At 29.2% G+C, this 27,315-nt stretch overlaps 2 protein-coding genes across 2 annotated transcripts in view; both read left to right on the forward strand.

Moving 5' to 3' along the window:
• The first annotated feature begins 571 nt into the window (after window positions 1-571).
• On the forward strand, window positions 572-3,950 carry LOC136078715 (tigger transposable element-derived protein 4-like). Its single transcript, XM_065794504.1, has 2 exons — window positions 572-698; window positions 2,650-3,950. Exons 1-2 carry the CDS (start codon window positions 572-574, stop codon window positions 3,948-3,950), a joined length of 1,428 nt encoding a protein of 475 aa, XP_065650576.1.
• A 1,406-nt stretch (window positions 3,951-5,356) lies between these two features.
• Window positions 5,357-27,315, forward strand: part of LOC100208747 (glutaredoxin-3) — a 47,702-nt gene continuing 25,743 nt past the window's right edge. The window contains exons 1-3 of the mRNA XM_065793381.1: window positions 5,357-5,418; window positions 12,860-12,959; window positions 16,004-16,112. Of these exons, the coding sequence (XP_065649453.1) occupies window positions 12,892-12,959; window positions 16,004-16,112 (177 nt within the window). The 5' untranslated portion in view covers window positions 5,357-5,418; window positions 12,860-12,891. The remainder of the gene's footprint in view (window positions 5,419-12,859; window positions 12,960-16,003; window positions 16,113-27,315) is intronic.

Here is a 27,315-nt window from a genome sequence, read left to right on the forward strand (position 1 = left end):
TTGCATGGCTTCTGTCCAACATCTAAAGAGTGCAATTATCAGCTTATGTGCAAATGAAGATATTTTTTCTTCAAAGACCATCAGTGCATCACAGTGGAAATCAATCGAGGGAGCAGTAGAAATTTTGGCACCACTTAAAGAAGCTACAGAAACGTGGTCGGTTGAGTCTATTCCAACAATTAACACTGTCGCTGATTCTCTTTATTTAATCCATGACAAAATTGATCAATTTGTTGAGACGGATGGAAAAAATGGCTACGGTGTCTTGTATGCAAAAAACTTGAAAAGCTGCATTGAGAAAAGATTTCCTCTTTGTCACACTGGAAACTTATTGAGTGCTGCAGCAAACTACTTAAATCCTGCTTTAAAGGGACTTCACTTGAAGCTCTTCAAAAAATTTCAAACAACAAAAGAATGTTTAACCTCACAGGTTAAGGATAATCTTGAGTGCCAACCAGTTGCCTGAGTCCTTTTAGCAGATTTGTCCCCTAATTTAAAACTGAAGCGCAAGTTAAACGTCAGACTTGAAACACAAGAGCCATCATCTGAACTGAATCCTATTTTGAGCGAAATGTGCCGGTATGAATATCTCCCTGATGCCAAAAAAGACTTTCCGATTCTTGATTGGTGGAAATTGTATTCAAATGCATTGCCAGAACTCTCTTCATTAACTAGACAAATTTTAGCTATTCCAGCAAGTTCAACTAAATCAGAGAGAGTTTTTAGCTAAAGTAGAAATGTCACCCGATCATCCAGACACAACTTAACCCAGAAAAAGTAGAACAAATCATCTTAATCAGAGAAAACATTGTATTGTTGGAAAAGTTTGGCAAAAAAATTCTGAATTAATATTTGAAAAAGTTGTTTACATTTGACAAATGTCATTTGTGTCAATATGTCAAAACCAGGTTTACATTTTTTTTTTTTACTTGGATTTTAATGAATTTGTTTTCAAAAATTGTTAAATTTCTCGTCTCGTCTCGTTTTCGGTCTCACGAGAAGTACAAACTTCTCGTCTCGGTCTCGTCTCGGTTTGAAAAAACCTAGTCTCGTTTGTTTCAAAAATTGTTAAATTTCTCGTCTCGTCTCGTTCTCGGTCTCACGAGAGGTACAAACTTCTCGTCTCGGTCTTATCTCGGTTTGAAAAAACCTAGTCTCGCTCATGGTTAGTGGAAAGTTATGTTAAGTAAATCGAGATAAAACAAATGATAATATTATATTACATACAACTGAGGAAATTACAAAAGACCGATACATAGTTTATTATTTGGGAGACAAAAGCTGTATCGAGTATACCGAAAGTATAGTTAAATCATCCGCTGGAAAAAATTTTTTTTATAAAAGAACTGCAACTTTTAGGTTCTTCATTATACTATTGTTGGCCGATTATAGCAACCTTTTGTTTGAAAAACGATTTATGACACTCTTAATATTTTATCTATTTATGAGTACTTCTATCTATTTATGAGTACTGTTTTACAATATATGTATACTAGACAGATAAATGGCAGCGTAAACTAAAATATAGAAACAATTCAATTTAAGGTCCATGTTCTTAATCAGCATGTAATTCAGCTATTAAATCACATCAGTCAAGTTTTCTAATTACAAACCGAGGTCCATCAATATGGAATCGTTTCCAAAATAAAAATATTAAAGACCTAAAAAGCATTTCATCGTTTAAACAACAAACTAAAATGCATCTCCTTAATTCCTGACATATATATTATAGTTTACAGTATTTGTTTTCAGATTTTTTTGTATTTTTTCTTTTTATTTATTTTTTATTATTTTTTTTTCTTATGTGTTTTAATTTTATTAAATTTTTTATTTTTCTTTAAAAATTAAAGTGTTTTTTTTATTTTTATTTCAATAGTGACTAAAGGGGCTCTATGAAAAGGTTGTGATGATAAACACATCATCCTTACCTTCTTTTAGTCCCTGACTGATTATAACAGTATATATATAGGGGAGATGGGGGCGCATTGATCGCCGGGGCAGTATGATCTTTTGGCTTTTACTCGTTCATTTTTGCCTTACTAGAAGTGAGGTTGCAATTTAATTAACCATTATGCTTCCCTAATTGATTATTCGTAATATTTTTTCATAAGGTTATCAGCGTCAAAAAAAATAAAGAAAATATTGTTTTTCGTCATAAAAAGTGATTTTTTTAAATCGTACTATAATTCAAATATATTTTTATTTTAAATTTGTAAGTGTTAGGTGTATAATAATATATATAATTTTTATTTGGCTGCAATTTATACAGTAGATATTGCTATCAATATGTTACCTATACCTATTGGGGTACATTGATCTTTGACTATGCGGGGCCCATTGATCGGAGGATCAAAGTGCGCCATAGAAGACGAAGTGCCCCATGTTTTTGTTTATAAGCAATACAGTTAAACGAATGGAATTGTATTTATAATTTAAAAAAAAAAACTATATATAAACAAACAATAGCTTTTAGCATTTCATTTTTTAAATCTACTTATGTTATAAGCTAGTAATAATAATACTATTATTTTATAATATCAAAAGAATAATATTTAACATAATAATTAAAAAATATTTAACATAATATTATTATGTTAAATATTAGCATTTATTAAAAACATATGTTTTTATTGATATATTTTTTTACAGATCTTAAAATGGTTAGAAATAGAATTAAAAAAACAAATAAAGTTGCTATACCAAGTGAAACAATGAAAGTAGCTGTTAATAAAGTTTTAGAAGGAACACAACTGAATGTTGTAGCACGTCAGTTTAACATAGATAGAATGACTTTAAAAAGATATTGTCGTAAAAAGAGGCTTAATCCAAATGAAGCTTTCAAGCCTAACTACAACAATAGACAAGTTTTTACAGCAGAAGATGAAAAAAGTTTATCAAGTTATTTACTAATTGCATCAAAAATGAACTATGGCCTTTCAACTAGGTCAACGCGATTATTGGCAAATGAATTTGCTTTAAAAAACAATAAGATATGCCCATCATCATGGATCAAAATTAAAATTGCAGGCATTGATTGGTTGCAAGGTTTTATGAAAAGACAACCAGAGTTGTCTCTACGAACACCTGAAGCAACGAGCTTCGCTCGATCAACAGCTTTTAACAAACACACTGTAAGTAAGTTTTTTCAAAATCTTAAAACGGTAAGAAATCGATATAAATATAATCCTAACTGTATATATAGTGTTGATGAAACTGGTTTAACAACCGCTCAAAAGCCGGTAAAGGTTTTAGCTGGTAGAGGAAGCAAACAAGTTGGAAGAATCACATCTGCAGAACGAGGAACATTGGTAACTGCATGTTGTGCCTCTAATGCTATTGGAAATTCCATTCCTCCATTATTTATTTTTCCTAGGGTAAAGTTTCATGATTACATGATTAAGGAAGGACCTCCTGGATGTGTGGGATTTGCAAATCCTTCTGGTTGGATGAACTCAGAAATTTTCATAGAATGGATTAAACATTTTGTTAAATATTCAAACTGTTCTCAGGAATCTCCAGTTTTGTTACTTCTCGACAGTCATGAAAGTCATATTTCTGTTAAAGGCTTGGAGCTTGCAATTCAACACGGAATTACAATGATAAGTTTTCCTCCCCATTGCAGCCATAAATTGCAGCCATTAGATAGAACTGTTTTTGGACCATTGAAAAGGTTTTACAATTCTGCATGTGATAATTGGATGGTTTCAAACCCAAGACCAATGACCATTTATGATATTGTTTCAATAGTTCGAGAACCGTATACAAAAGCTTTCTCACCATCTAATATACAGACAGGATTTAGAGTAGCAGGCATTGAGTCATTCAATTCTGAAATTTTCAAAGATGACGAATATTTACCATCATCAGTTACAGATAGAGCTTCTCCAGATACAGTTACTATCACTCCTGTCAACAACATGGAATCTAAATTTGATACCAGCACATGTTAATCACATAGAGTCTGAAATAACTATAGTAAATATTGAAACAAGTATTTTAAACAAAGTGTCAACAAGAGTTGCTTCTATAATCTCACCTGAGGTTTTAAAACCTTACCCAAAAGCATCTGCCAGAAAAAAAAAAGTTAAAAGTAGGCAGTTAAAAACAAGGATCTTGACTGATACTCCTGTCAGAAATGAAATTCGTTTGTCAAAAGAAAAGAAAATTTTGAAGCAAACCAAAAATCAACAAAAAGTCTCCACAAAAGATAAGAAAGAAACTAAGAATTACTTGCTTAGGAATAAAAAACAATGTAAACCAAAAGCTGCTTCACAACTTGACTTTCACAAATGATGAAATATTCTTAATCAAAATATTGTACTTTTAACAAGTTTTGTAAACTTAAAAGTTGTATTCTTATTTCAGTCTTTATATTTCAGTTCTTATAAATTTCAAGTTGTTGTAAAGTTTTAAACGTATATAAAGCGGGTAGCTTATAGCTGCTGTGATTTATACATTTTTTAATTAAAAATTAGACTAGTGGGTTTAACTGTTATATTTAAAAAATAATTAAAAAATTTAGATGTATTATATGTTATACAATATTACCCTTTGACTAAATTATTTACAAGATTTAGTTATAGAAGTGTTAAACGTTTAGATAATATTACGCATATAAGATCAATGTGCCCCAAGTCGGAGATCATAGTACCCCATAGTTTGGGGTACATTGATCTTTTGAGAGGGTTGTTTAAAAGTTAAAATTATTCATGTTTATCATTTTTTTAAATCAAAATATTTATATATTCCAAAAGCCAGATAGTTCTACATGTGTTTCGTAGTTAATAAGTTTTTACATCTCTTTCAGGTTCTGCGCAATTTTCAAAACACTGCTACGGCGATCAATGCGCCCCCATCTCCCCTATATATATATATATATATATATATATATATATATATATATATATATATATATATATATATATATATATATATATATATATATATATATATATATATATATATATATATATATATATATGTATATATATATATATGTATATATATATATATATATATATATATATATATATATATATACATATATATATATATATATATATATATATATATATATATATATATATATATATATATATATATATATATATATATATATATATTATAAATTAAAAAGATTAAAAACGTTTTTTATAAAGGTTTTTTATGTTTACGATGTTATTTATTTTATATGAAAAATTGTAATATTGTTTAATCAGCGAAATAAAAGTTAAATAAAATAAATAAAAGCTATTACGTTTATTATAATGTAAACTGATTGTCGTTGTTTACTTTGTCGTGACGATCGACATATCGGTTTTCTCAGATCTCAGTTTATGACGTTTCATCTCCTTGTTTTAAAGCATGGCGATTAGGGTAGAGCGAGACATTTTCTTTCCTCTAAAAGCTTAGAAAAAGGTATAATCTTATGTAAATTCAAATTTCAAATTGAGTTGTCAAAAGCTTTCTTTGACCAAACGAAGAGATGATAACAAAATTTTAAAAATTGCCAAAAATATATATAATCGCATTTGTGTATGTAGTAAATATAAATAATCTCAATTTAAGATCTAATGATGATTCTTAAAACCTCGATAAAAATGAAAGGCTTTATCTTTCTTTGTAAAAGAAAAGTGTAAAAATTATGCAGGCAAAATGAAACTCTAAACCGAGTATTAAACAAAGTGACATATGTTTAAAAAATTTATTTTCATCATTATCATCATAGAATTTGCCAATAACAATTCTTTAGACTTTCTTATTTTATTTTAGAAATTCAGAAAATTAGAAATAGATATAGTGCTAAATGCTAAGTTTTTTATACAATATTTTAATATTGTATAATTTTTAATAGTTAAATTTTAAAGTTCTTTTCTTAGCCTATTAAGCATTTGAAATGATTTGATCTCTGTGCATTGGTTGTAGTAAAGTTTAACCAAATAGTTACAATGCAATTTGTAAAAAAAAATTGTATCTTGGTGTGCAGTGTTTTACCAGCTCTGATTTCAGTTTATAATTGTGATTGTGTTAATAATGATTTGCTATTAGTTAATGCTAATTGTTGATCAAAGTTGCACCATTTCAATGTATTCAGTTACTTCAAAAAATTTAACTTAAATATTTTATACATTTCAATTGCATCATTTGGGATAAAATGATCTTTATCTTGACTATAAAATACTAAGTCTTAGTAATGCTAAAGTCTTAGTAATGCGTTGTTCTAATGATAGGATTTAATTGTCTGAATCGTCGTTACTCTTGGTGAATCTTACCTTCCATTAAAGTAGTTGTCAATATTATCTGTTCTAAAGTCACAGTAATGCGTTGTTCTTTGATAATATTAGGATTTAATTGTCTGAATCATCATTACTCTTGTTGAATCTTTCCTTCTATTCAAGTAGTTGTCAATATTATCTGTATTTAAAAGTTTTAAGTTATGACATTTTTCTTTGGAACTGCCATTGTTTTTATTCCTCACTCTTTAACTTAAAAAGATCAAAAGCAAGGTCAGAGGATTCAGGGGTAAGAAATCATGCATTAATTAAACCTTGCAATAACTCGTAGCAATTTCTACACTTGCAGCAGGTGAAACTCCAAACCTATTAAATTAAATTTCATTTTGATATTTGTCTTTATTAAGTCATCCAAGCATTTGCTGCTCAATAAAATAATAGTTCATATAATCATCATTCTTTTTAATGTCTCTTCTGGAAAAGGTATTACAAGAAAAGTATAGATACTTGTTTATTTACATTAGCTGGATATATAAATATATATATATATATATATATATATATATATATATATATATATATATATATATATATATATATATATATATATATATATATATATATGTATATATATATATATATATATATATATATATATATATATAGATCTATAGTTTGTTGGCTTTAGGAAGAGTGGAAGGAAAAAAGTGATTCTTACGCCACCACATACGTCACTTTTAATTACTTTTGACTTTCGTCCAACATTTTCGTGTTGGACGAAAGTCAAAACCATTAATTTAATTACAAATTAATTGTTATATAAAAAAACCACAAAAACGCAAATTTAATTGACCAGAATGTTTTTAAAAACATTCTGAATGTTTTTAAAACATTCTGAATGTTTTTAACAATATAAACAATGTTTTTATTTTTATTTTTTTTAATAAAATGTTTTTATTTTTATTTTTTTTAATAAAATGTTTTTATTTTTATTTTTTTTACTGTAAATCATGCGCGGAGTGTTGCTACATCGACTATCTTATAGCCTGACTCGCAAGGGAGTGCTGCTACATCGACTGACAAATAGCCTGACTCGCAAGGGAGTGCTGCTACATCGACTGACAAATAGCCTGACTCGCAAGGGAGTGCTGCTACATTGACTGACAAATAGCCTGACCCGCAAGGGAGTGCTGCTACATCGACTGAGGGTTTGGTTGGGGCAGGCAGTCTATCATTATTAAAAAAAAAAATTCCGGTCTTGCATTTTAATTTTTACTTTTTGTCAACAAAATATGGAAAAAACTTTCGGACAACATCTAAGGGTTCTATATATATATATATTTATATATATATATATATATATATATATATATATATATATATATATATATATATATGTATATATAATTTAAGTTTATTTATGTAGATTTTACTATATAGACAAGGAAAACATTATGAAGCAAGTTTCTACTCTTATCGAATTTTAATTTCGTAATACCATTAATAAACTCAGAAATACTAGAGAAGAATGAATGCCTATTTTTCTAGGCTTTAACATATTTTATGAATTACTTGAAGATTATTGAATTAATAACTTTGCACTCAATTACATTCTTTTGTTAATGTATAATTTTTATGTGTATGATTTTCATTTCAAATTTTATCTGGCACTGCTTTAAATAAGAGTTTAATACTCATAGATTTATATATTTGTTTTATACACACTAATTTAATATTCTATACACAATTATTTAATATTCATAATTATTATTTTTTTGATTTCATTAATATTTATTTAAAAATAAGTAGCATTTTAATAAATTGTGCAGTTTTATTATAGTTAAATAATGAACAAAATTTAGCTAAGCACTCAGTCTTGATTGGGAGGTAGAAATCACTGATGTCATTACAGCTCCCATTTTTGCATCAATATCAATGATGTTTAAAGTATTTTAGCAGATATGCTGAATCTTTTTTTGTTGCAAGGCTGCATAAAGTAAGAACTGTGTAGTTAATAGTGAAGATTTGTAGACTTAGTAAAGACTTAGAGACTTGTACAAAATCGAGTGTGTCGTATTTTCTTAAGAAGCTAAGTGGAAATAGTACTGATTTTATTGTGTTGTGTACTTTAAATTCATTGTTATCTGTTATTATCTAATAATTATCAAGTTTACAATCATAGTTATCTTAACTATTTTATTATCTTATCCAAATCTGAAAGCAACATTTATCAATCTAAATGTAAAAATTTGGGTATCAAGATGTTTTTTTAATCTCAAAGTAGTCTATTGCAAACTTCTTTTGAAATTTGATTTTACATAAGAATATACTTTTACTAAGCTTAAATTTTTTTACAAAAACATATCATGCGGTAAAAACATATGTTGCGGTATTTTTATGGCAGTCATTTTGTATTTACATTTTGTATTTTTATGTAAATAAAAATTTAGGGAACACATTAATGTTCAATTTTCATTTGTTTGAAAATTCATTATTCTACTTTAGCGTATATAGATATACATTTGGTAACATTTTGTGCTGAAGGCCCCAGCAGCTCCCTATTTCCCTATGATATCAGACTGCTTATTAAAGTTTGCATATATATATATATATATATATATATATATATATATATATATATATATATATATATATATATATATATATTATACAAAAAAAAAATATATTAAACAAAAAAGAAAAACATTTTTTGCTGTTTAATAATATTTTTTTCCCTTTTATATAGATACTGCCAGCCAATTGCATATATATGCAAAAGATTTAGGGTTTTTTTTAAGGTTTATATGCAAAAGATTTAGGGTTTTTATTTTTTGCTTAACCCTAAATCTTTTGCATATAATATGCAAAAGATTTAAGGTTAAGCAAAAAATTTCTGTTGATGAGTCTCGTACCTTTCTACATCTATTATGCTGTCATAGATATAAAACTGTTTTATTGTTTTCTGCTTTAGATAATAAGTACTGGATCTTCTCTACTCATGGGTTTTTGCTTAATGAGAGTAAATCACTAAAACTCAATTTGATAGTTTTGAGGCCAGCTTTAAACATGATTGCTGACTTATGATCTGATATAAGAAAAAAGTTCATGATATTTAATGACTTGAAACTTATTGTTTTTAAGCCCGGAGTCCTGGAGTCCCAAAGTACTTGCCGCCATTATACCTAAGGACTCCGGGTTCAAAAGGCGATTGTTCCTCTAATCTAGTCTAAATTTTTTTCCTATTAGTAGTTCATAAACTTATTTATATTTTTAGAAGTCCTTGATACCAAAAACTAAGATAAAGTAATCTTTTTGTAACTTTCAAATCCGGAGTCCTTTTTGGGACTCCGCATCCCTGCTTTAAACTATCCCCCTCATCACACTTTTTACTATTATTTTAAGGCGGACTGTGATTCTTTTCTTGATTTTTTTTGCAATGGCTTTTGGGCTGATGTCTTTCTGCTAATAGGAATAAAAGCTTCCATGATGATAGGCATACAAGGTTTCATTCCTTCTTATTGGTGTTTAATCAAGTCAAGTTTCATTCTACCCCTCTAACAAGGTTTTCACCTTGGTTGTGCAGCTGCTATTTCTAATTGCAATTTATTTCATTTTTTTTACAAATATCACTCTCCAAAACAAACAACTTTTATTATTGCAAGAAATCAATGAAAAAAAAATTTTGTTTGACGCTAAGGATCCATCTATTATTCTCAAAATACTAAATCATATTTTATATCAGAAATAAGGTTCTAGAGACTTCTGGAAAATCTTTACCAGTAGCATCAACAAACGAAAATCTATTTATCCATCTTTAATTCACAGGCTTAATCTTATTAGGTCGGGTGAATAAAAAAAGCAATTGCTTTTACACAGCATTTTTGGAGTAATTGCTCAGCTTTATGTGAATAAAAGTTTGATCAAAATTGCGAAAAATTTTATTAAATTAAAAATTTATATATATATATATATATATATATATATATATATATATATATATATATATATATATATATATAATATACATATATATATATATATATATATATATATACATATATATATATATATATATATATATATATATATATATATATATATATACATATATATATATATATATATATATATATATATATATATATATATACACACATATATATATATATATATGTATATATATATATATATGTATATATATATATATATATATATAGAACTCTTATATGTTGTCCGAAAGTTTTTTCCATATTTTTTTGACAAAATGTAAAAATTAAAATGCAAGACTGGAATTTTTTTTATTAATTGATAGACTGCCTGCCCCAACCAAACCCTCAGTCAATGTAGCAGCACTCCCTTGCGAGTCAGGCTATTTGTCAGTCGATGTAGCAGCACTCCCTTGCTAGTCAGGCTATAAGATAGTCGATGTAGCAACACTCCGCGCATGATTTACAGTAAAAAAAATAAAAATAAAAACATTTTATTAAAAAAAATAAAAATAAAAACATTGCTTATATTGTTAAAAACATTCAGAATGATTTGAAAACATTCAGAATGTTTTTAAAAACATTCTGGTCAATTAAATTTGCGTTTTTGTGGTTTTTTTAAAAAACAATTAATTTGTAATAAAATTAATGGTTTTGACTTTCGTCCAACACGCAAATGTTGGACGAAAGTCAAAAGTAATTAAAAGTGACGTATATGTTGGAGTAAGAATCACTTTTTTCCTTCCGTGCTTATTAAACGCAACAAACTATAGAACTATATATATACATACATACATATACATATATATCTATATATATATATATCTACATATATATATATATATATATATATATATATATATATATATATATATATATATATATATATATATATATATATATATATATATACATATATATACATTGCTGGCAAAAAGTCTTGCAACAAGGCACAATTTTACACAAATCAATGTTTGCAATGTGTACACAAATGCAAAACGTCTTGCAAAATCATAATTACTTTTCATAATTACTTCCAAATACAATAATACTTCCAAAAATATTATATTTTCACCAAAAACAAGTTTAATTATTTTTATTATATTGTATATTCATTTTAAACAGATGTACTATTAATATTTGGTAGAATATCCTTTGTTTTTTAACACAGCACTAATTCGTTTGGGCATGGATTTGGCAAGATTTTCACATAGTCCTGATGTAATTTCTGTACACCATACATGACGAATAGCATTTTTTAAACCATCTAATGAACTGCAGTTCTTAGCAGATACACGCTTCTTGATTAACATCCAAAGATTTTCAATTGGGTTGAGATCTGGAGAATTTCCAGGCCAATCAAGCAACTGTATGTTTTTTGATCCAAGCCACTGCTTCACAGACTTCGCAGTGTGGCATGGTGCTGAATCATGTTGAAAAATTGTGCACTAATGAATAATCATGAAATTGATTAGAGATTCATCCAAAACGTTGAGGTACTTTTTTGCATTCATAGTTTCTCCTTTGGGCAAAAAGTATAAATCTCCGAGGCCATGAGCAGAAAAACAACCCCACACCATTACAGAAGGTGAATGCTTCACAGTTTTGCATGTGTATTTAGGATTGGTAGGATTAGAACTAGTAGGTCGACGAACAAAAAGCTTAACATCAGAGAACTGACAAAACATGGACTCATCGCTGAACATCACCTGTGTCCACCGCTCTTCTGTCCAATCTTGATGCTTCTTGCAGAACTCAATGCGCTTTTTTCTCATCTTTTCAGTTATTAATGGCTTCTTAAATGGCCTTCGTGCAGGTAAGTTTAATTCCGCAGAAAGTCTGTGACGGATTGTGCGCTTTGAGACATTAGAAAGTGTTGGTATGCTGTTATGTAGGTCACCAGAGGTTATTGAAGGATTCATCTTGACCATTGTTACCATCCTGAGGTCAGTACGCTGTGAAGTGACTCTAGGACGTCCAGACCTTTTTTTTAGGAGACAGGGGAATAACCTGCTTTAGAACACGCCAAATTGTAGTGCGTTCAACCATGTAAATTGTTGCAATGTCTGCATGAGACATACCACTTTTAGCAAGGCGTTGAATGCATGCTTTTTCTTCTTTACTAAGCTGCCGAATCTTAGCCATGATTTTCACTGAATTAACTGTTTAAGCTACAAAATTGTCTTTTATAAATATATTTATACCTAAAGATAAAAATATAAGATAATAACACAGATAAACATTGATTTGTGTAAAATTGTGCTTTGTTGCAAGACTTTTTGCCAGCACTGTATATATATATGTGTATATATACATATATATATATATATATATATATATATATATATATATATATATATATATATATATATATATATATATACATATATATATATATATAAATCTATATACATATATATATACATATATATATATATATATATATATATATATATATATATATATATATATATTCAACATACTATATTAAATATATAAGTCGTATATATAAATATATATTTATTATTGTTATATATATACTTTATTTATAATATATAAATACATATAAATATATATTTATATATTATATATAAATATATATTCATACTAACATACTAAAAATGTATAAGATTTCTTTAGTAAAACAAAGATTATTATTTAACACTTTCAAAATGGTTGAAAATTTACATATATGCCACGATGACTCTTCTTTAAAAAGTTTACTCAAGTCAGCAAACAGGTAATATAGCTCTAGCAAATATAAATATATGTATGTATGTATGTATAGTTTATATATATATATATGTACAAAGTAGAGTGTTCTATGCTCTTATAAGAACAAGGCAATAATAAGTTGTTATATACTAGCAAAATAGGTCCCATATAATGCATTGTTGTAACTATATATTTTATATCTGTTAAACTTTTAATGTAACAACTTTTTGTATCAACAAACAAAACGTACAGCATATCAATAGAATGAACAAAAAAATCTACAACAAATTTTAAACATAAAAATGTGATATATTTTAAATAGTTAAATGTATATAATTATATGAGTTTTAACAACAGCAAAATTATTAAAAGTACTATAACAATTTGAATCGCAACATTGTAACAATATTTATATAGCTTTAGTAAATGGTACGATGATCAACAATATTTCATTTCGACTTTTAGAAAATGATTAACACTAATGAATTCTTAAATTTAATAACCAACATAGGAATTCTAGCTAAAAACAGAATAAGGTCCATATAATGTAATATAAAAATTAAGTAAATGTGAATTGGTTGCAGTTTCTTAATGAATGTTGTAAAATTTGAGTGGATATTTAAACAAACATAGCTATGTTTTGTAACAAACATATTTCGTTTAATCAAAAATTTTTTTTAATAAAAGTTTAGTTATTTATTGTATCTTATTAATTTATATATTGTATATTTATATATTATAATTTACTAATTATATTTCTTACATTAGAATTTATTTATTATATTATATATTAAACATCTTGACATTTTATATATTATATAGTTGTTTATTATATTTTAATATATTTATTATACATATTTATTATCTTTGATGATTTATATTTTATACACTATCAATTTATATTACATATTTTTTAGTACTGACAAAAAGGGCTGTGATAATTCTAAATGTACTTTTTAATGCGTTTTCAAATATAGAATCAAAGTAGAAAATTTTTGTTTATGATGTAGCAGGAAACATAAATTATACAATGCTAAATTTAATTTTTAAATAAAACAAAAAAAATATAATAATAATATATATAACAAATAATTGTAATAAAATGTTTTAATTTTTTTAACTTTAAATATATACTAATTTTTGCCTATTTTCATTTATACGTATTCAACCTTTCGAATTAGAATATTTTAGAATAATTTGTCAACCTCAATTTTTAAGAGGTTGGCATCAGGTTGCCAAAAAAAATTTGATACAAAACACTTTGAGATTAGCAATTAGATCAGCATTTCCGAATGCTGATCTAATTGCTGATCTCAAATGTATTTAAAATTTATTCTACGAAATAGAGTGCTTTAAAATGTATTCTACAAAATAGAGTGCTCAATGTTCTTAAAAGAACAGAGCAATTATAAATTAGTAGAAAATCACTTAACAAACATTCTTCTCAGTTAACACTGTTAACTTCATTGTATATATATGTGTGTGTGTATATATATATATATATATATATATATATATATATATATATATATATATATATATACACACACACATATGTATATATATACACACACATATATATATCAGTTCAACGTGATGAAATTCAGCACACTTTAGTTATTAATTACTCAAAAACTACTTTAAAGGGATCCCAAACCTCTGAGACATCTTGTTTTCATATTAAAGAGAATGATAAAAAAAATGTTTGGTCTAAATTTTTTTGATTAAAACAAAAGAATAAATGAATACCAAGAAAAGATAACTTTTTATTTTAGTCGAAGCTCGTCTTCTCCGTTTTATTGTAGGCCTCAAAGTCAGCATAATTTATGCCGCAATCTACAGAATTAATAATTTATTCAAGCGCGTTTTATTCCTAAGAGTTTTAGTAAATGATGTCATTGATTTTTTGTTTGTTTGCGCAAGAGATTGGTTATGTAAACAAACAAAAGTCAATGACATCATGTACTTAAACTCTTCGGAATAAAACGCATTTGAATAAATTATCAAGTCTGTAGATTGTGGCGTATATTATGCTGACTTTTAGGCCTACAATAAAACGAAGAAGGCAAGCTTCAACTAAAATAAAAAAACTAAAATTTTTCTTGGTATCGATTTATTCTTTTATTTTAATCAAAAAACTTTAGCCTAAATATTTTTTTTTTATCATTCCCTTTAATATGAACAGAACGTCTTGGAGGTTTGGGATCCTTTTAACAAATTATTTCAATTTTTTTGCACTCAGAAACTAATGTGTTGCTTGTTGGTTCTAAAATTAATAAGTATTGTTTATCATTTATATTTGATTAAAATGAGTAAATAAATATTAAGTTGAAAAAAAGTTTCAATAATTTTTTTTTTTTAAATTCCTCTTTCTCACAACTTGATATTTCAAAATTGACTGATGATTCTTGATCCTCAGTTAGATTTACTTTGCAACAATATAAACAGACTCAATCTATTAAAAGAGATGTTGGTAGTGGAAAATTCTAATGCAGCCAAGCTTTGATAGGAAAAGTACTTAGTTCACAAGAATATAAAGCATATTGTAAAAAAACTCCTTAATGATCTATTGATGGAATAATTAAAGCGATTTGTTGTCAAATGTCAAACGGCATTTCTTTAAGTATTTATTTGAAAAAAAAACAAAATAGCATCAAATTTGTACTAGAAAATGTTCCAAATTATCCTAAGCATCCAATTATTGAAAGTTACTGTTCAATTATAAAAGGAATCTTGTTGAAAAAGCAAAATATTCAAAAAAAGTAACTCAAAGCAAGATCCAGCAGATGATATCAAGTACTTGAAAAATATTCATTGAAATAAGTAAATTATTATATTACCTTCATTGTTTTGAAAAATTGTAAAAATCTTATAAGTAGTTTTTGAGAAAAATCTCTTAGGTAGTTTTTTTCTATAAAACCAAAATAATAAAACATTTTTGATTTTAAGATTTTTAAGACTAATGAATAAAGGAATGGGTGTGAAAGAAAAATCACAGTTACGGCCATATAATTTAATGTTTATTATGCAAGTGTCTTCTTTGTTTTACAATATTGTAATTTTATTTAGCCAAGTGGTTGTAATACATTTTGAAGCTGAATGGGCCGCTGAATGTAAGCAAATGAATGATGTTTTTTTTCAACTTGCTGAAGATTTTCAACATGCACTGTTTATAAGAGTGAGTTTTTTTTGTTTGTGTGTGTGTTTATATTTAAATTTTGCGTCATCAATCTTTTTGATATCAATAAATTTAAAGAATATTTTAGAATTTAGAGCAATTCAAAATACAATGATACTTTTAAATTAATCTGTTATGATTACTTCTTTACTGTTGTTTGCCCATTAAAATTTTTTTTTAATATCCAGGTCTAGTTTTTTTTGAATGTTTAATATTTTTAAAGTTACTAGACAAAGTTATAAATCTTATTGGAAAGTCACATGTAACATTTTCTCATATGAGGCTATATTATTTTTTTATTTTAATTTTTACTGATAAATTTTTGTTTGTTTTAAGTAAAATCATAAAAAAGTTTTATTTGCTATAATATTAAGCATCTTTAGAAACATACCGAAAGAATAAAAAATATTTGGTTGATAAAATTGTAGGCATCTTGAACAATAAACATACTGGAGAATTAAGTTTTTTGATTAATTTAATTGTCATTTTCCTTACTAGGATAGAAGGCGCTCTTTAAGTTGGTTAATTGGCAAAAAATAAGAACAAAGAATATAATGAATGTTGAGATTTAATAGAAAGAAAATAATAGAAATAAAGTGCAAGAAAACAAAAGGGTTAAAAAGCTGTAAATCAATCTGAAATTAAGCTTTAAATTATGAATCTGAAAAATTAGGCGGTAGGAAATTTCAAATGCTCTAGCAATGTTTACAGAAAAAAAAACAAGGTGATTAAATGTTTTTTGAGCATAAAGGAATGTTACAGTAAAAGGATGTAACTATACATATATAATATATAGTTTGAGGTGGAAACATAGCTCCATGATTATGATAATGTTACAGGCAAAGCCTAGCTGCTAGAGGTGTACTACATTCACAAAGTGTTTTGCATCTTGTCCAAAAAAAGAAAGGTCACTAGAGGATTATGTTCGAATATGACAACAGAGATCCATATCAGGCCTTGTTATGAGATTTTGTTGCATAACCGAAAAACCTAACACAAGTAAATGTAACTTTATTCAACAAAGATATTTACATAGTTAAAAGTTTATTTATGTCAGTTGCATATTTTAAAGAACTGCATAGTAAATAAATTTAATTTTAAACTTATTAGAAATCCCACTTAAAAATTACCTGCCTTGGGGCACTTGGTTGAGTAAAGGCTAGAGATGGTGTCTCGATGAAAATACTCATCTTGGGCAGATTCTAACTGCATCCAGCTACTTTCTTGTAGGAGGCCTCCTAGGCAAAGACTTTAGGGGTAAGCAGAATAGTTCTGTTGACCAGCCTTGAAACCCTTCTTCATCTATTAGGCTGGCATAGATGTAAACCTGTGTTAAATTGTTTCCTGCCTAGGATGATGAATGCTGGATCTTCTTGACTTATCTCATAGGTTTTTGCTTATGCCTCCTTGATAGTGGATATGCAACTCTTCCTGTTATCTCCTAATAAGGGTACAGCTCTAAAAAAGCCCGTCGGTAGTAAGGTTTCCTGAACTCTATTTTTTTTGCTGCTGTTGATTCCATCAACAGCAGCAAAATATCAGAGTGTTAACAGTGCCATGTTGTGCATAGATGGTGTTCCTGTTGATGCTTTTGGTGCGCATTGTTGAGGCTACATAAGGAGCTCTATGTTATGACTTAGGTTCAATTAACAAGACTAAGAAAATTGCATGGCTCATTGCTTGGGAGGCCATCTATTAATGAGTCAAGTTCTCTTTAAATTTAAGTATGCCAAAAGTAAATCAAAATATTAAACATATAAAACCATCCCCATCACCTAACTGTTTTAATATATCTTTTACTAATATTCATGGTCTGCGAAGCAATCTTCCATCAGTTGAATATTACCTCTCGCAAAATTCACCAGACTTGCTTGCTTGTAGTGAGACTAATTTAAGTTCTGCAATTCCTTCCTCTGATCTCAATGTTGATGGGTACTATCCTTTGATTTGCAAAGACTCCAATAGCCACATGCTTGGCTTAAAGATATACATATGCATCAGTTCATCTATTTGTTGTGAAATCAGGTTTGAATCCTTTGACCATTCCTTTATGTGCTTCCGCTTAGCACCTCTTTACTCTGTCACTTTTCCCTTTGTTCCTTATCGTTCTCCTTCTTCCCAAGACTACACTCTTTTAGATATAATCTCTGATCAAATTATAGACTATGCTCTCTCTTTTTACCCCTCTGCCAATATTGTTGTTATTGACGACTAATGCTCATCACACTGAATGGCTTGGCTCTAATGCCACTGACCCTGGTAAAGCCTATAACTTCTGCATTTCTCAATCTCTTACTCAGATAATAACTTTGTGACTCATTTTCCTGACAACCCTAATCATTTAACTTCACCCCTTAATTTATGTCTTGTCTGTGATCCTAGCTTGTGTTCAGTTTTTCTTTTTTCTTCCTTAGGTGGTTCTGACCATGAAAATGATCTCTTTAAGACTTTCATCTCGTATTTCATTTTCAGACTCACCTTATCATTGCACTACTTACAACTGTGTTGAACATTTTGACCCCTCCAATTATCCAATCAGTCTTTTTTCTATTATTAGCAAGTTCTTTGAGTTTTTGATAAACAAATTTCTCACATCCCATCTTGAGTTAAATAACTTGCTATCAGACAATCAATACGGTTTTCAATCCTACTTGCTAACTGCTGTGACTGAATGATTTTATCGGCTAGGACTATTGCTCTTGACATATCTAAGGCTTTCGACAAAGTTCGGCATGTTAGACTTCTCTAAAAGCTTGTTTTATAAGGTGTATCTAGGAAAGTTTTTTAAATTATCAATTCATTTCTTTCTTGAGCCTCTTCTTTATGTCTTCTGGAATTATCATTTACTACTGACCTTTCATGGAAACCATATATACAATCGATTGCTAAATTACCATCTGTTAAGGTTGCTTCTCTTTATCGTGCTCGCCACTTACTCCTGATTTCATCCTCTACAAATCTCTTATTCCTTCCTGTATGGAATACTGTTGTTATATTTGGGTTGGTTCTTCTAATGATACTCTTTCTCTTCAAGACAAGGTCCAAAAACGAATTGTAAACATAGTTGGACCCGGCCTATCTGCTAAGCTTAAGCCTCTTTCCTATCGTCGTAAAGTTGAATCTCTTTCTCTTTTCAACGAATACTATCATGACCGTCGCTCAAAGGAGCTATCATCTTTAGGTCCATCAACCAAAACTCATTCTCGCTTGACTCGTCATTCATCAAAGTTTCATTCTTTTACTGCATCTGTTCCTGCATGCTCCAAAAAATTTTATTCGTCTAGCTTTTTGCCCTGCACTTCAACCCTTTGGAATTCTCTCCCATCTTTATGTTTTCTTGACTCTTTGATAAACCTTTAATTTTTTGAGTCTTCTGTCAACCTTTTCCTTGCTCTCTAACTCTATTCTTTTTTTCTAGTAACTCCCAACTTAACAGTGGTTACTTGCAGTCTTGTTGGGAGTGAATCAGAATAAAAAAAAGTTAAAAAGAAATCTTTATAAAATATCTTTAAATTAAACAATAATAAAAAAAATTAAAAATGAAGTTTAAATGTTGTTTAAAAAAAATAATTCTTTATTTTATAATCGTATACTTATTTAAACTTTTTTTTTTTTTAAAATTCCTTTTATGGTTATTTTTTTTAATGAGGGGACACTTGTTTATGGTTCAATTTCTTTAAAGGATTTAATGTACTTACCGCAGAGTTTTTTAAACGATTTTTTTTAAACATCTTTGCTTCCAACAAGACTGCAAGCAACTACTAATTAGAGTCGGAGGTTACTGGAAGAGAAAAGATGAAGATTGTGGAGCAAGATAATGATTAACAGATGACTTAAAGGATTGCAAATTATATGAATCAGGAAAAAAAGATGAAGGAAGTGAATTCCAAAGAACCGATGTTCGAGGAAAAAAACTCAACAAATAAGAGTTTTTTCCTCAAACTCAAATGCCCCCTCCAAGCAATCAGTGACTGTTGGCTTCATATCATGACAAAAATAAATGGTAGTATCATCAGCGAACAATGCCACCTTAGATGTGAGAGTATCTGGAAGATCGTTAATGTAAATTAAAGAGTATAGGGCCAAGGATAGAACCTTGAGGAACCCCTGAAGTTACAGAATAAGAAGAAGAGTGCTGTTTATCGACAACAACTTTTATACTACTATTGGAAAGGAAGGATTCAATAATCTTAAAGATGTTACCAGATACACCATTAGAAGAAAGCTTAAGGAGAAGACCAGCATGGCTAACTTAATCAAAAGCATTAGAAATGTCAAGAGCGATGACTTTAACCTCTCCACTTTTATCTAATGCATGATAAAACCTATCAGTTATTACTGTTAACAAATCAGCTGTAGAATGAGAAGATTGAAATCCATATTGATGATCAGAAAGTAAGTTATTAGATTCAAGATGAGAGATTAAGTGTTTGTTAATTAAAGATTCAGAAACCTTGCTTATGATAGGAACAAGGCTGATGGGATGGTAGTTAGACGAATCAGATCGCTCTCCAGAATTTTTAAAAGTAGGGATAACAGCCTGCTGGAAAACAAGATTCTGATAAGTGCTTATCAGAATCTTGTTTTCCAGCAGGCTGGAAAACAAGATTCTGATAAGCACTTATTGAATAGTTTTAAAAGTATAGATGACAGCTCCAGAGAATACTTCTGCAAAACTATAACAGGTATGTTGTCCGGGCCACAAGCTGTAGAAGAGTCTAAGCAGGAAATCACTTAAGATACAGAAGCTGGAGTGATACAAATGTCAAGCAATGGATCAACTTGTTTGATGGCTATATCAGGTAGAACGCAACTAGTGGAATCAAGAGATGATATAGATGAAAAGTTCTTAGCAAACAATTCAGCTTTGACTCTAGGAGAGGTGTCAAAATCCGAATCATACAAGAGAGGTGGAATTACAGATTTGCCCTTATTATTGAAACTATTAACGATTCTCTAGAAGTAATGAAAGCCTATTTTTTGTAATGAAATACGAGATTTCATGACCTGAGAGTAGCGGGCTTTGGCATTAGACAAAACCTTTTTACAATGGTTTCTAACAGTAATAAACAGACATCTGTTTTCTGGAGAATTGTTTTGCTGTTAGATATGAAAGTAATGGTTTAGATTGGCAATTGCAGCAGCACAGTGTGAGGAAAACCATGGAGAAGAGTGAGGCTTTACCTGGAATTGTTGATTGGGAATAAAAGATTCCATGCCAGCCTGAATCCATGAAGTTATGTAAGAAGCACATTTGTTAACAGGAAGATGAAAGATTTCTACCCAAGGGCCATCACAAAGAAAATCACGGAAAGAGTCCCAGTCAGCTTTAAGGTAGTTGTAAGAGGTACGATGATAGGGGGATTCAGATGAAGGAGAAAAATGAGAATAGTTTTAGAGAGATAAAACCGTGATTGGAAGCACCTAAGGGTGAATGTGGAGAAACTGAGCACTGAGTAGGATCAGAAGCAAGACATAAGTCAAGTAGAGAATGTAAATTATTTTGGTTGTCTGGAAGGCGATTTGGAAAATTGACTATTTGAGTTAAAGATTAGGAAAGGCAAAAGTTGAGGGCCTTAACGCCAACAGAGTTACTGACACTAAAACCAAGCCATTCGGTGCAATGAGCATTAGATTGACCAACAGCAATAATATTGGTTGATGGATAAAGAGAAAAGGCTTGGTCAATTTGATCAGAAATAACATAAAAAAGAATGCAGTCTTAAGATGAAGGGGAGCGATATAGAACAAAGAGAAAGGCGATAGAGTGAAGTGGTGCTAAACGACAGCATGTGACTATTGGAGTCTTTACAAATTAAAGGAAGATAACCATCAACACTAAGATCACAAGATGAGACAGCTGAACTCAAATTAGTCTCACAAAGAGCAAGTAGGTCTGGTAAACTTTGCAAGAGATAAGACTCAACAGAAGAAAAGTTACTTCGACCACCACAATATTAGTGAATGATAGGTTTAGAGAACTTGGTGATGACGATGTTTTTTTGTGTTTTATAGTTTTCGGTACTTTATTAATTTTTAAATTTGTTAAAGAAATTGACTCAAAGCATAGACAGTACTAAGTACACTGTTTAATAGCCCAAATAATTGCCTCCTTACTATTAATAAACCATAAGCCATAACAAAGGGCTCCAAATGTGGACTTGACAATGCACACCAAAAGTACAAGCAGGGACACCATCCATGCGCAACATGGCACTGTTAATACTTTGATATTTTTCAGCTGTTTATGGAATCATCCTCTCTGAGAGCTACCACAGAGTTCGGGAAACCTGACTACCAGCCGGCCTCAGAACCATAAAAATGAATTTTAGAGCTGTACCCTCATTAGGAGATAATAGAATGAGTTTTAATTCTTGAGTGAGAATTAATTCTTTGCCTAGGAGGCCTTCTACAAGACTGTAGCCGAATGCGTTAATTATCTGTCCAAGATGAGTATTTTTATCAAGACACCTTCTCTAGCCTTTACTCAATCAAGAACCCCAAGGCAGGGGGTGTTTTAAGTCAGACATGTGACTGCTTGATTTCCTGCATTAGAAAAACAAAACTTAATAACCCTCTACAAACTAGCTTTTCTTGAATGGCTCCCCATAAAGTACAATCAGCCAATAAAAATACGATGTTTAACATGCTTTTCAATCATTGGTAGAGGTCTTCCTCATAACCGCATCAAACAACCACTTAGACAGAATTTGTTGAATGCTACTACAAAAGATGATCTTAAATCTGAAAATGTAGCTGCTTTAGTAATTTCAAACAAGACTTTATCGCCTCATGGGACTGTAAGACTGAATCAAGGAAAAGGAAAACTGCTTTCTGTGGTTTCAAGTAATGTATTATTTGCTTCATTTTTTTATGAATATAAAAATTAATGAATATTTAAACAGTTAAATAAAGTTAAGCTTTAGAAAATGTGTATCCAAGAATTTACCCAAAAAAAATATAAAAACTTTTTCTAAAAAATTTTTTTAAAATATTTTTCTTAAGTTTTTTTTTTTGCAAAACCTTCCAATCTTTTGACAATTATTTCTAGCTTCAGGTGTATTAACTGCACAAAATCTTCTTGTTGTTTAAAGTTGCTCAGACTGGATTGTCGAATTGTGGTGTAAACAAGCTTGTGTCACCCTAAATCTAGTTACACCACATAGAATTGTACAAAACCTTCTAAGCCTAGTATGTTTCACTAGGTTAACATCTTTCTGATTTGTTTGTTACTTCAGATATTTGTGATACAACAAAATGCAACACCTCAAAAAGGCTTTTGGTATGTTGCAAAGACTTGAATGTACTGAGACGAGCTATAATTAAGATGAGGGCACAGTATCAGACTTTATTCCAAAAGTTAGATTGTATGGAGGAGATGGTTTCTTGAAAGTCTTTTCTGAAATTGTCAACTTAGAGACAAAGAATCTAAGTTGACAATTTCTATCCTCCATCTTAGAAACTTTGCTTTCTTTTTTTTTTCATTTAACTTTGGAGTTAAGAGGATTTTCTTATTTTTGATAGAATGAATTTTGTTTTATCATGTGACATAAAACTTGCCAACATTGTATGTGGTCTACAATATCATTAATTTGCTCACCCTTGGTGAGCAAATTTGGTGAGCACCTTTATTCACTTGGTGTAATGTGGAGTTCAAAGGTCCTATGCTAAAGTTGCCGACTCAGAATCTTTGGATCCATTTAAAGTATTCCCAAAGCTTATAAAGCCGGAGCCAATGCCATGAGAGCAAGGACTTCAAAAATGTTGTTCATGAACCCATTATCAAGTTGCCATATGACAATCCTTCAAAGATAGATTAGTTCAAATGCTCATACCTGAATTTCCCAAACATAATCATAACTCTAAAGGTACACACGTTTTTTTACCATGTCATTAATTTGTTTCCCATCATAACTGCTCACTCGGGATATATTCCAAGCAAGTAACTGAATCAATGATCAAAACTTCAGCAACCATTGGCAGTGCTGCATAAGATCAAGTGACCATCCAGACTATCCTAAAAACTGATGAGCTGTTTGATTGACTGCAACAGCAAGCATTCATTTTAAACAATCAATTGAGCATAAGAATACTTAATTATTTTTAAATTTGAAGTTTGATACCTTCTTAAGTTTAATATTTTAGAGTATTAATGAAACATTTAAACTTATCCACTTTTTTGTCTACAATTAAGGCATGCTATCGGAAAAAACTGCCCACCTTTTGCAGTGTGGTAAAGCTAGTTAAAGGTTGTTTTTTGAAATTATTTTTTTGTGTGTGGTAGTGTTTGTATAATAGAACATTTTGGCAGAAAAAAATAATTAAAAATATTATTTAGTTTCAAAATGTCAACCGAGCAAACTAAACAAAGATTTTTGATTGTGGACAAACACTTAAAAAATCCAACTTTATCGAATAGAAAGTTGGCGAAATCATTAAAAATATCAAGAAGAACTGTAGACACTGTTCTCTAACGGTTTACAGAACAGAAAACTATTCAGAGAAAACAAGGAAGTGGTCGAAAAAAATGCACAGCAAATCCTAGAGCTCTCGAACAGTTGGAGACTTCATTGGAAGAACATCCTGATTGGTCTGATAGATATCGAGCGAAAAAACTGAAGGTTTCCAATTTTTTTGTACACAAATGGCGACAGAGACTTGGATATCAAAGTTTTAAAGTAGTTAAAATGCCAAATCAAAACGATAAACAAAATTCAACCGCAAAGAGTCGAGCTCGAAAATTGTATGACAACTTGTTAACAAAACATAACGGATGCATTTTGATGGATGACGAAACTTATGTTAAAATGGATTTTAAACAAATTCCTGGGCAGTGCTACTATGCTTCTAAAATAAGAGGAAATGTGAGTGATAAATACAAGTATGTAATGACTGATAAATTTTCTATAAAATTGATGATTTGGCAGGCACTTTGCTCTTGCGGCAAAAAATCACCAACTCATGTTTGTTTGGGCGCAATGAAATCTTCGGAATACGTGAAATGTTGTCTTTCTCGTATAAAACGACTAATTAAAGCTCATAGAAGTACTTCAGTATTGTTTTGGCCTGATTTAGCCACATACATTACTCAAAAGATACTCAAAAGTTTTACGATGATAATGGAGTGATGTTGGTTCGGAAAAAGATGAATCCTCTAAACTGCCCCGAATTACGTCCTATTGAAAAATTTTGGGCCATCATAAAAAAGAAATTGAAATTAAGTGGAAAAACAGTAAAATCAGCTACAGATTTGAAGAAAAAATGGGATCACGCTGCTAAAACTTACAAAAATCACTTTACCAGAAACTAATGGGAGGCATCAAAAAGAAAGTCAGAGTTTTCTGTAAACCTTAATTTTTTTTTGTTTTTTCCCTATTTATATGTAATCTTTACAGTCCTAATTTTTCAGAAATATATTGATTTAAATACATTTATGCTTTCTTACTTCCTTTTTTGATCAAGAAAGGTTCGCAGATTTTTCCGATAGCATGCCTTTTTAAATTTTATTTTTAAAAACAGAATATTATGTTACCAATTATTTATATGTTGAAATAATTTTGTTTTGTTTTTCAGTAAGCTTAACCAGTTATGGATACTATCTTCTGTTTTAGAATAGCATTAAAAAAATTTTTGTAACACATGGTTTAGAGTTATATGTTAATTAAAATAAAAAATTAAATAAAAAATAATTAAATAAGTTAATTTGAATTTGTGACACTGTTCCAATATCTTATTATTAAAAATATTGTGACTCTTTTTAATGTACCTAATGATACCATAAAGATTTATTATCACTTGTTGCATAAAAATTTCATTCTGTTTTAATACCAAATCATTCTCATTTATGCATAGTTTTTTAAAAATTTTTTGTGTTTTTGTATTGACCAGCACAACTCAATCTCAAAAATCCTTAATTTTGAAAACTGTGAAAAAATAATTGTTAGATAAACTTAAACTGCAAGTACTATTTGTTAACACCTCTTACAGCAGAACACATTTTCCAGTTGACTATTATACCTGTTTTAATCCACTGTAGAAATCTTTGCCTCAACCACAATCAAAAACAGTTAAGCTAGACTCTTTGCATACACGTGCATCTTGTATGCAAACAGCAAGCAAAAAGTAAACACTAATGACCATTCTGGCAAATTCTTGTTAAATCTTGTCTATTAACAAAGTAATGCATTCTTGTTTTATCATGCTCAAACTTTACTAACTACGTCTTTTCAAGATGTAGTTGAGAACTTGAAAGTTGAAATTAAGGAAAGTTAGATGTAATTGAGAAATACAACATCTAATTTAGAAGTCACAATATGTAATTAAGAAACACAACATGTAATTAAGAGATTTTAAAATGTAATTGAGAAACCCAACATGTAAATAAGAAATCACAATATGTAATTTGAAAAACAAAAGTTGTAATTGTATTGTATGTAAAAATTGTAAATTGTAATATGTAAATGAGAATACATTATTTGTAATTGCAAATTCAATGTAAGCTTAAAGGTCATTATAAAAGATCTTCTTGGACATGCATTTTAATAAGTTAATGATATCAAATTTAGCATTTTTACGCACCAGCAATACAGTAATACAGTAATGGAATTGAAAGATCGTTGTGTTATTTGTCAATACACTATGAATAGAAAGTTTGTTATTAAATTGAATCTGTGCAAGCATTTATTTCACCAAATTTGTTTACAACCACTTCTGGAACAACCAGAACCATCTTGTCCAATTTGTAGACATAAAATACATATAACTGAACAAGTTGAAAGAAAACATGTTTTAATTTCATCAAATGATAGAAGATTTGTAATTGAATGTGCTGAGCAAAACAACGATTGGGTGACTCTGGCGCAAACTTTAGGTGTCAAATATAAGACAGCATACAATTTTATTGGAAGAGGTGGTTTTAAACCAAAAAAATTAACAGATGATCAAATCAAAGAAACACTAACATGGATTGAAAGTGACTGTCAGCAAAAAATACAATAATGAGGGGTGATACGCGCTGTACAACATACGACCACGCATTATGCAACGATTTTAAATATGGAAGTCGTCCAAGTTGGTGCTTAACTGAATATTCCAATGATTTTTAATGACGTTGTTTAAATTTAATTTTTTTTGTAAATAAATTATTTGTGTTTTATTTATTATTCATCTGAAATCTCAATTAAATTTTTCACAAACAAAAATA

The sequence above is a fragment of the Hydra vulgaris genome, chromosome 03, assembly GCF_038396675.1.
Source record: "Hydra vulgaris chromosome 03, alternate assembly HydraT2T_AEP".
Lineage (NCBI taxonomy): Eukaryota > Metazoa > Cnidaria > Hydrozoa > Anthoathecata > Hydridae > Hydra > Hydra vulgaris.

Coding starts and splice junctions, on each gene's coding strand:
- LOC136078715 (XM_065794504.1), top strand. CDS start 572: ATGTGCCGGTATGAATATCTCCCTGATGCCAAAAAAGACTTTCCGATT. Junction 699..2,649: donor AATTTTAGCTATTCCAGCAA/GTTCAACTAAAT, acceptor ATTTTTTTACAG/ATCTTAAAATGGTTAGAAAT.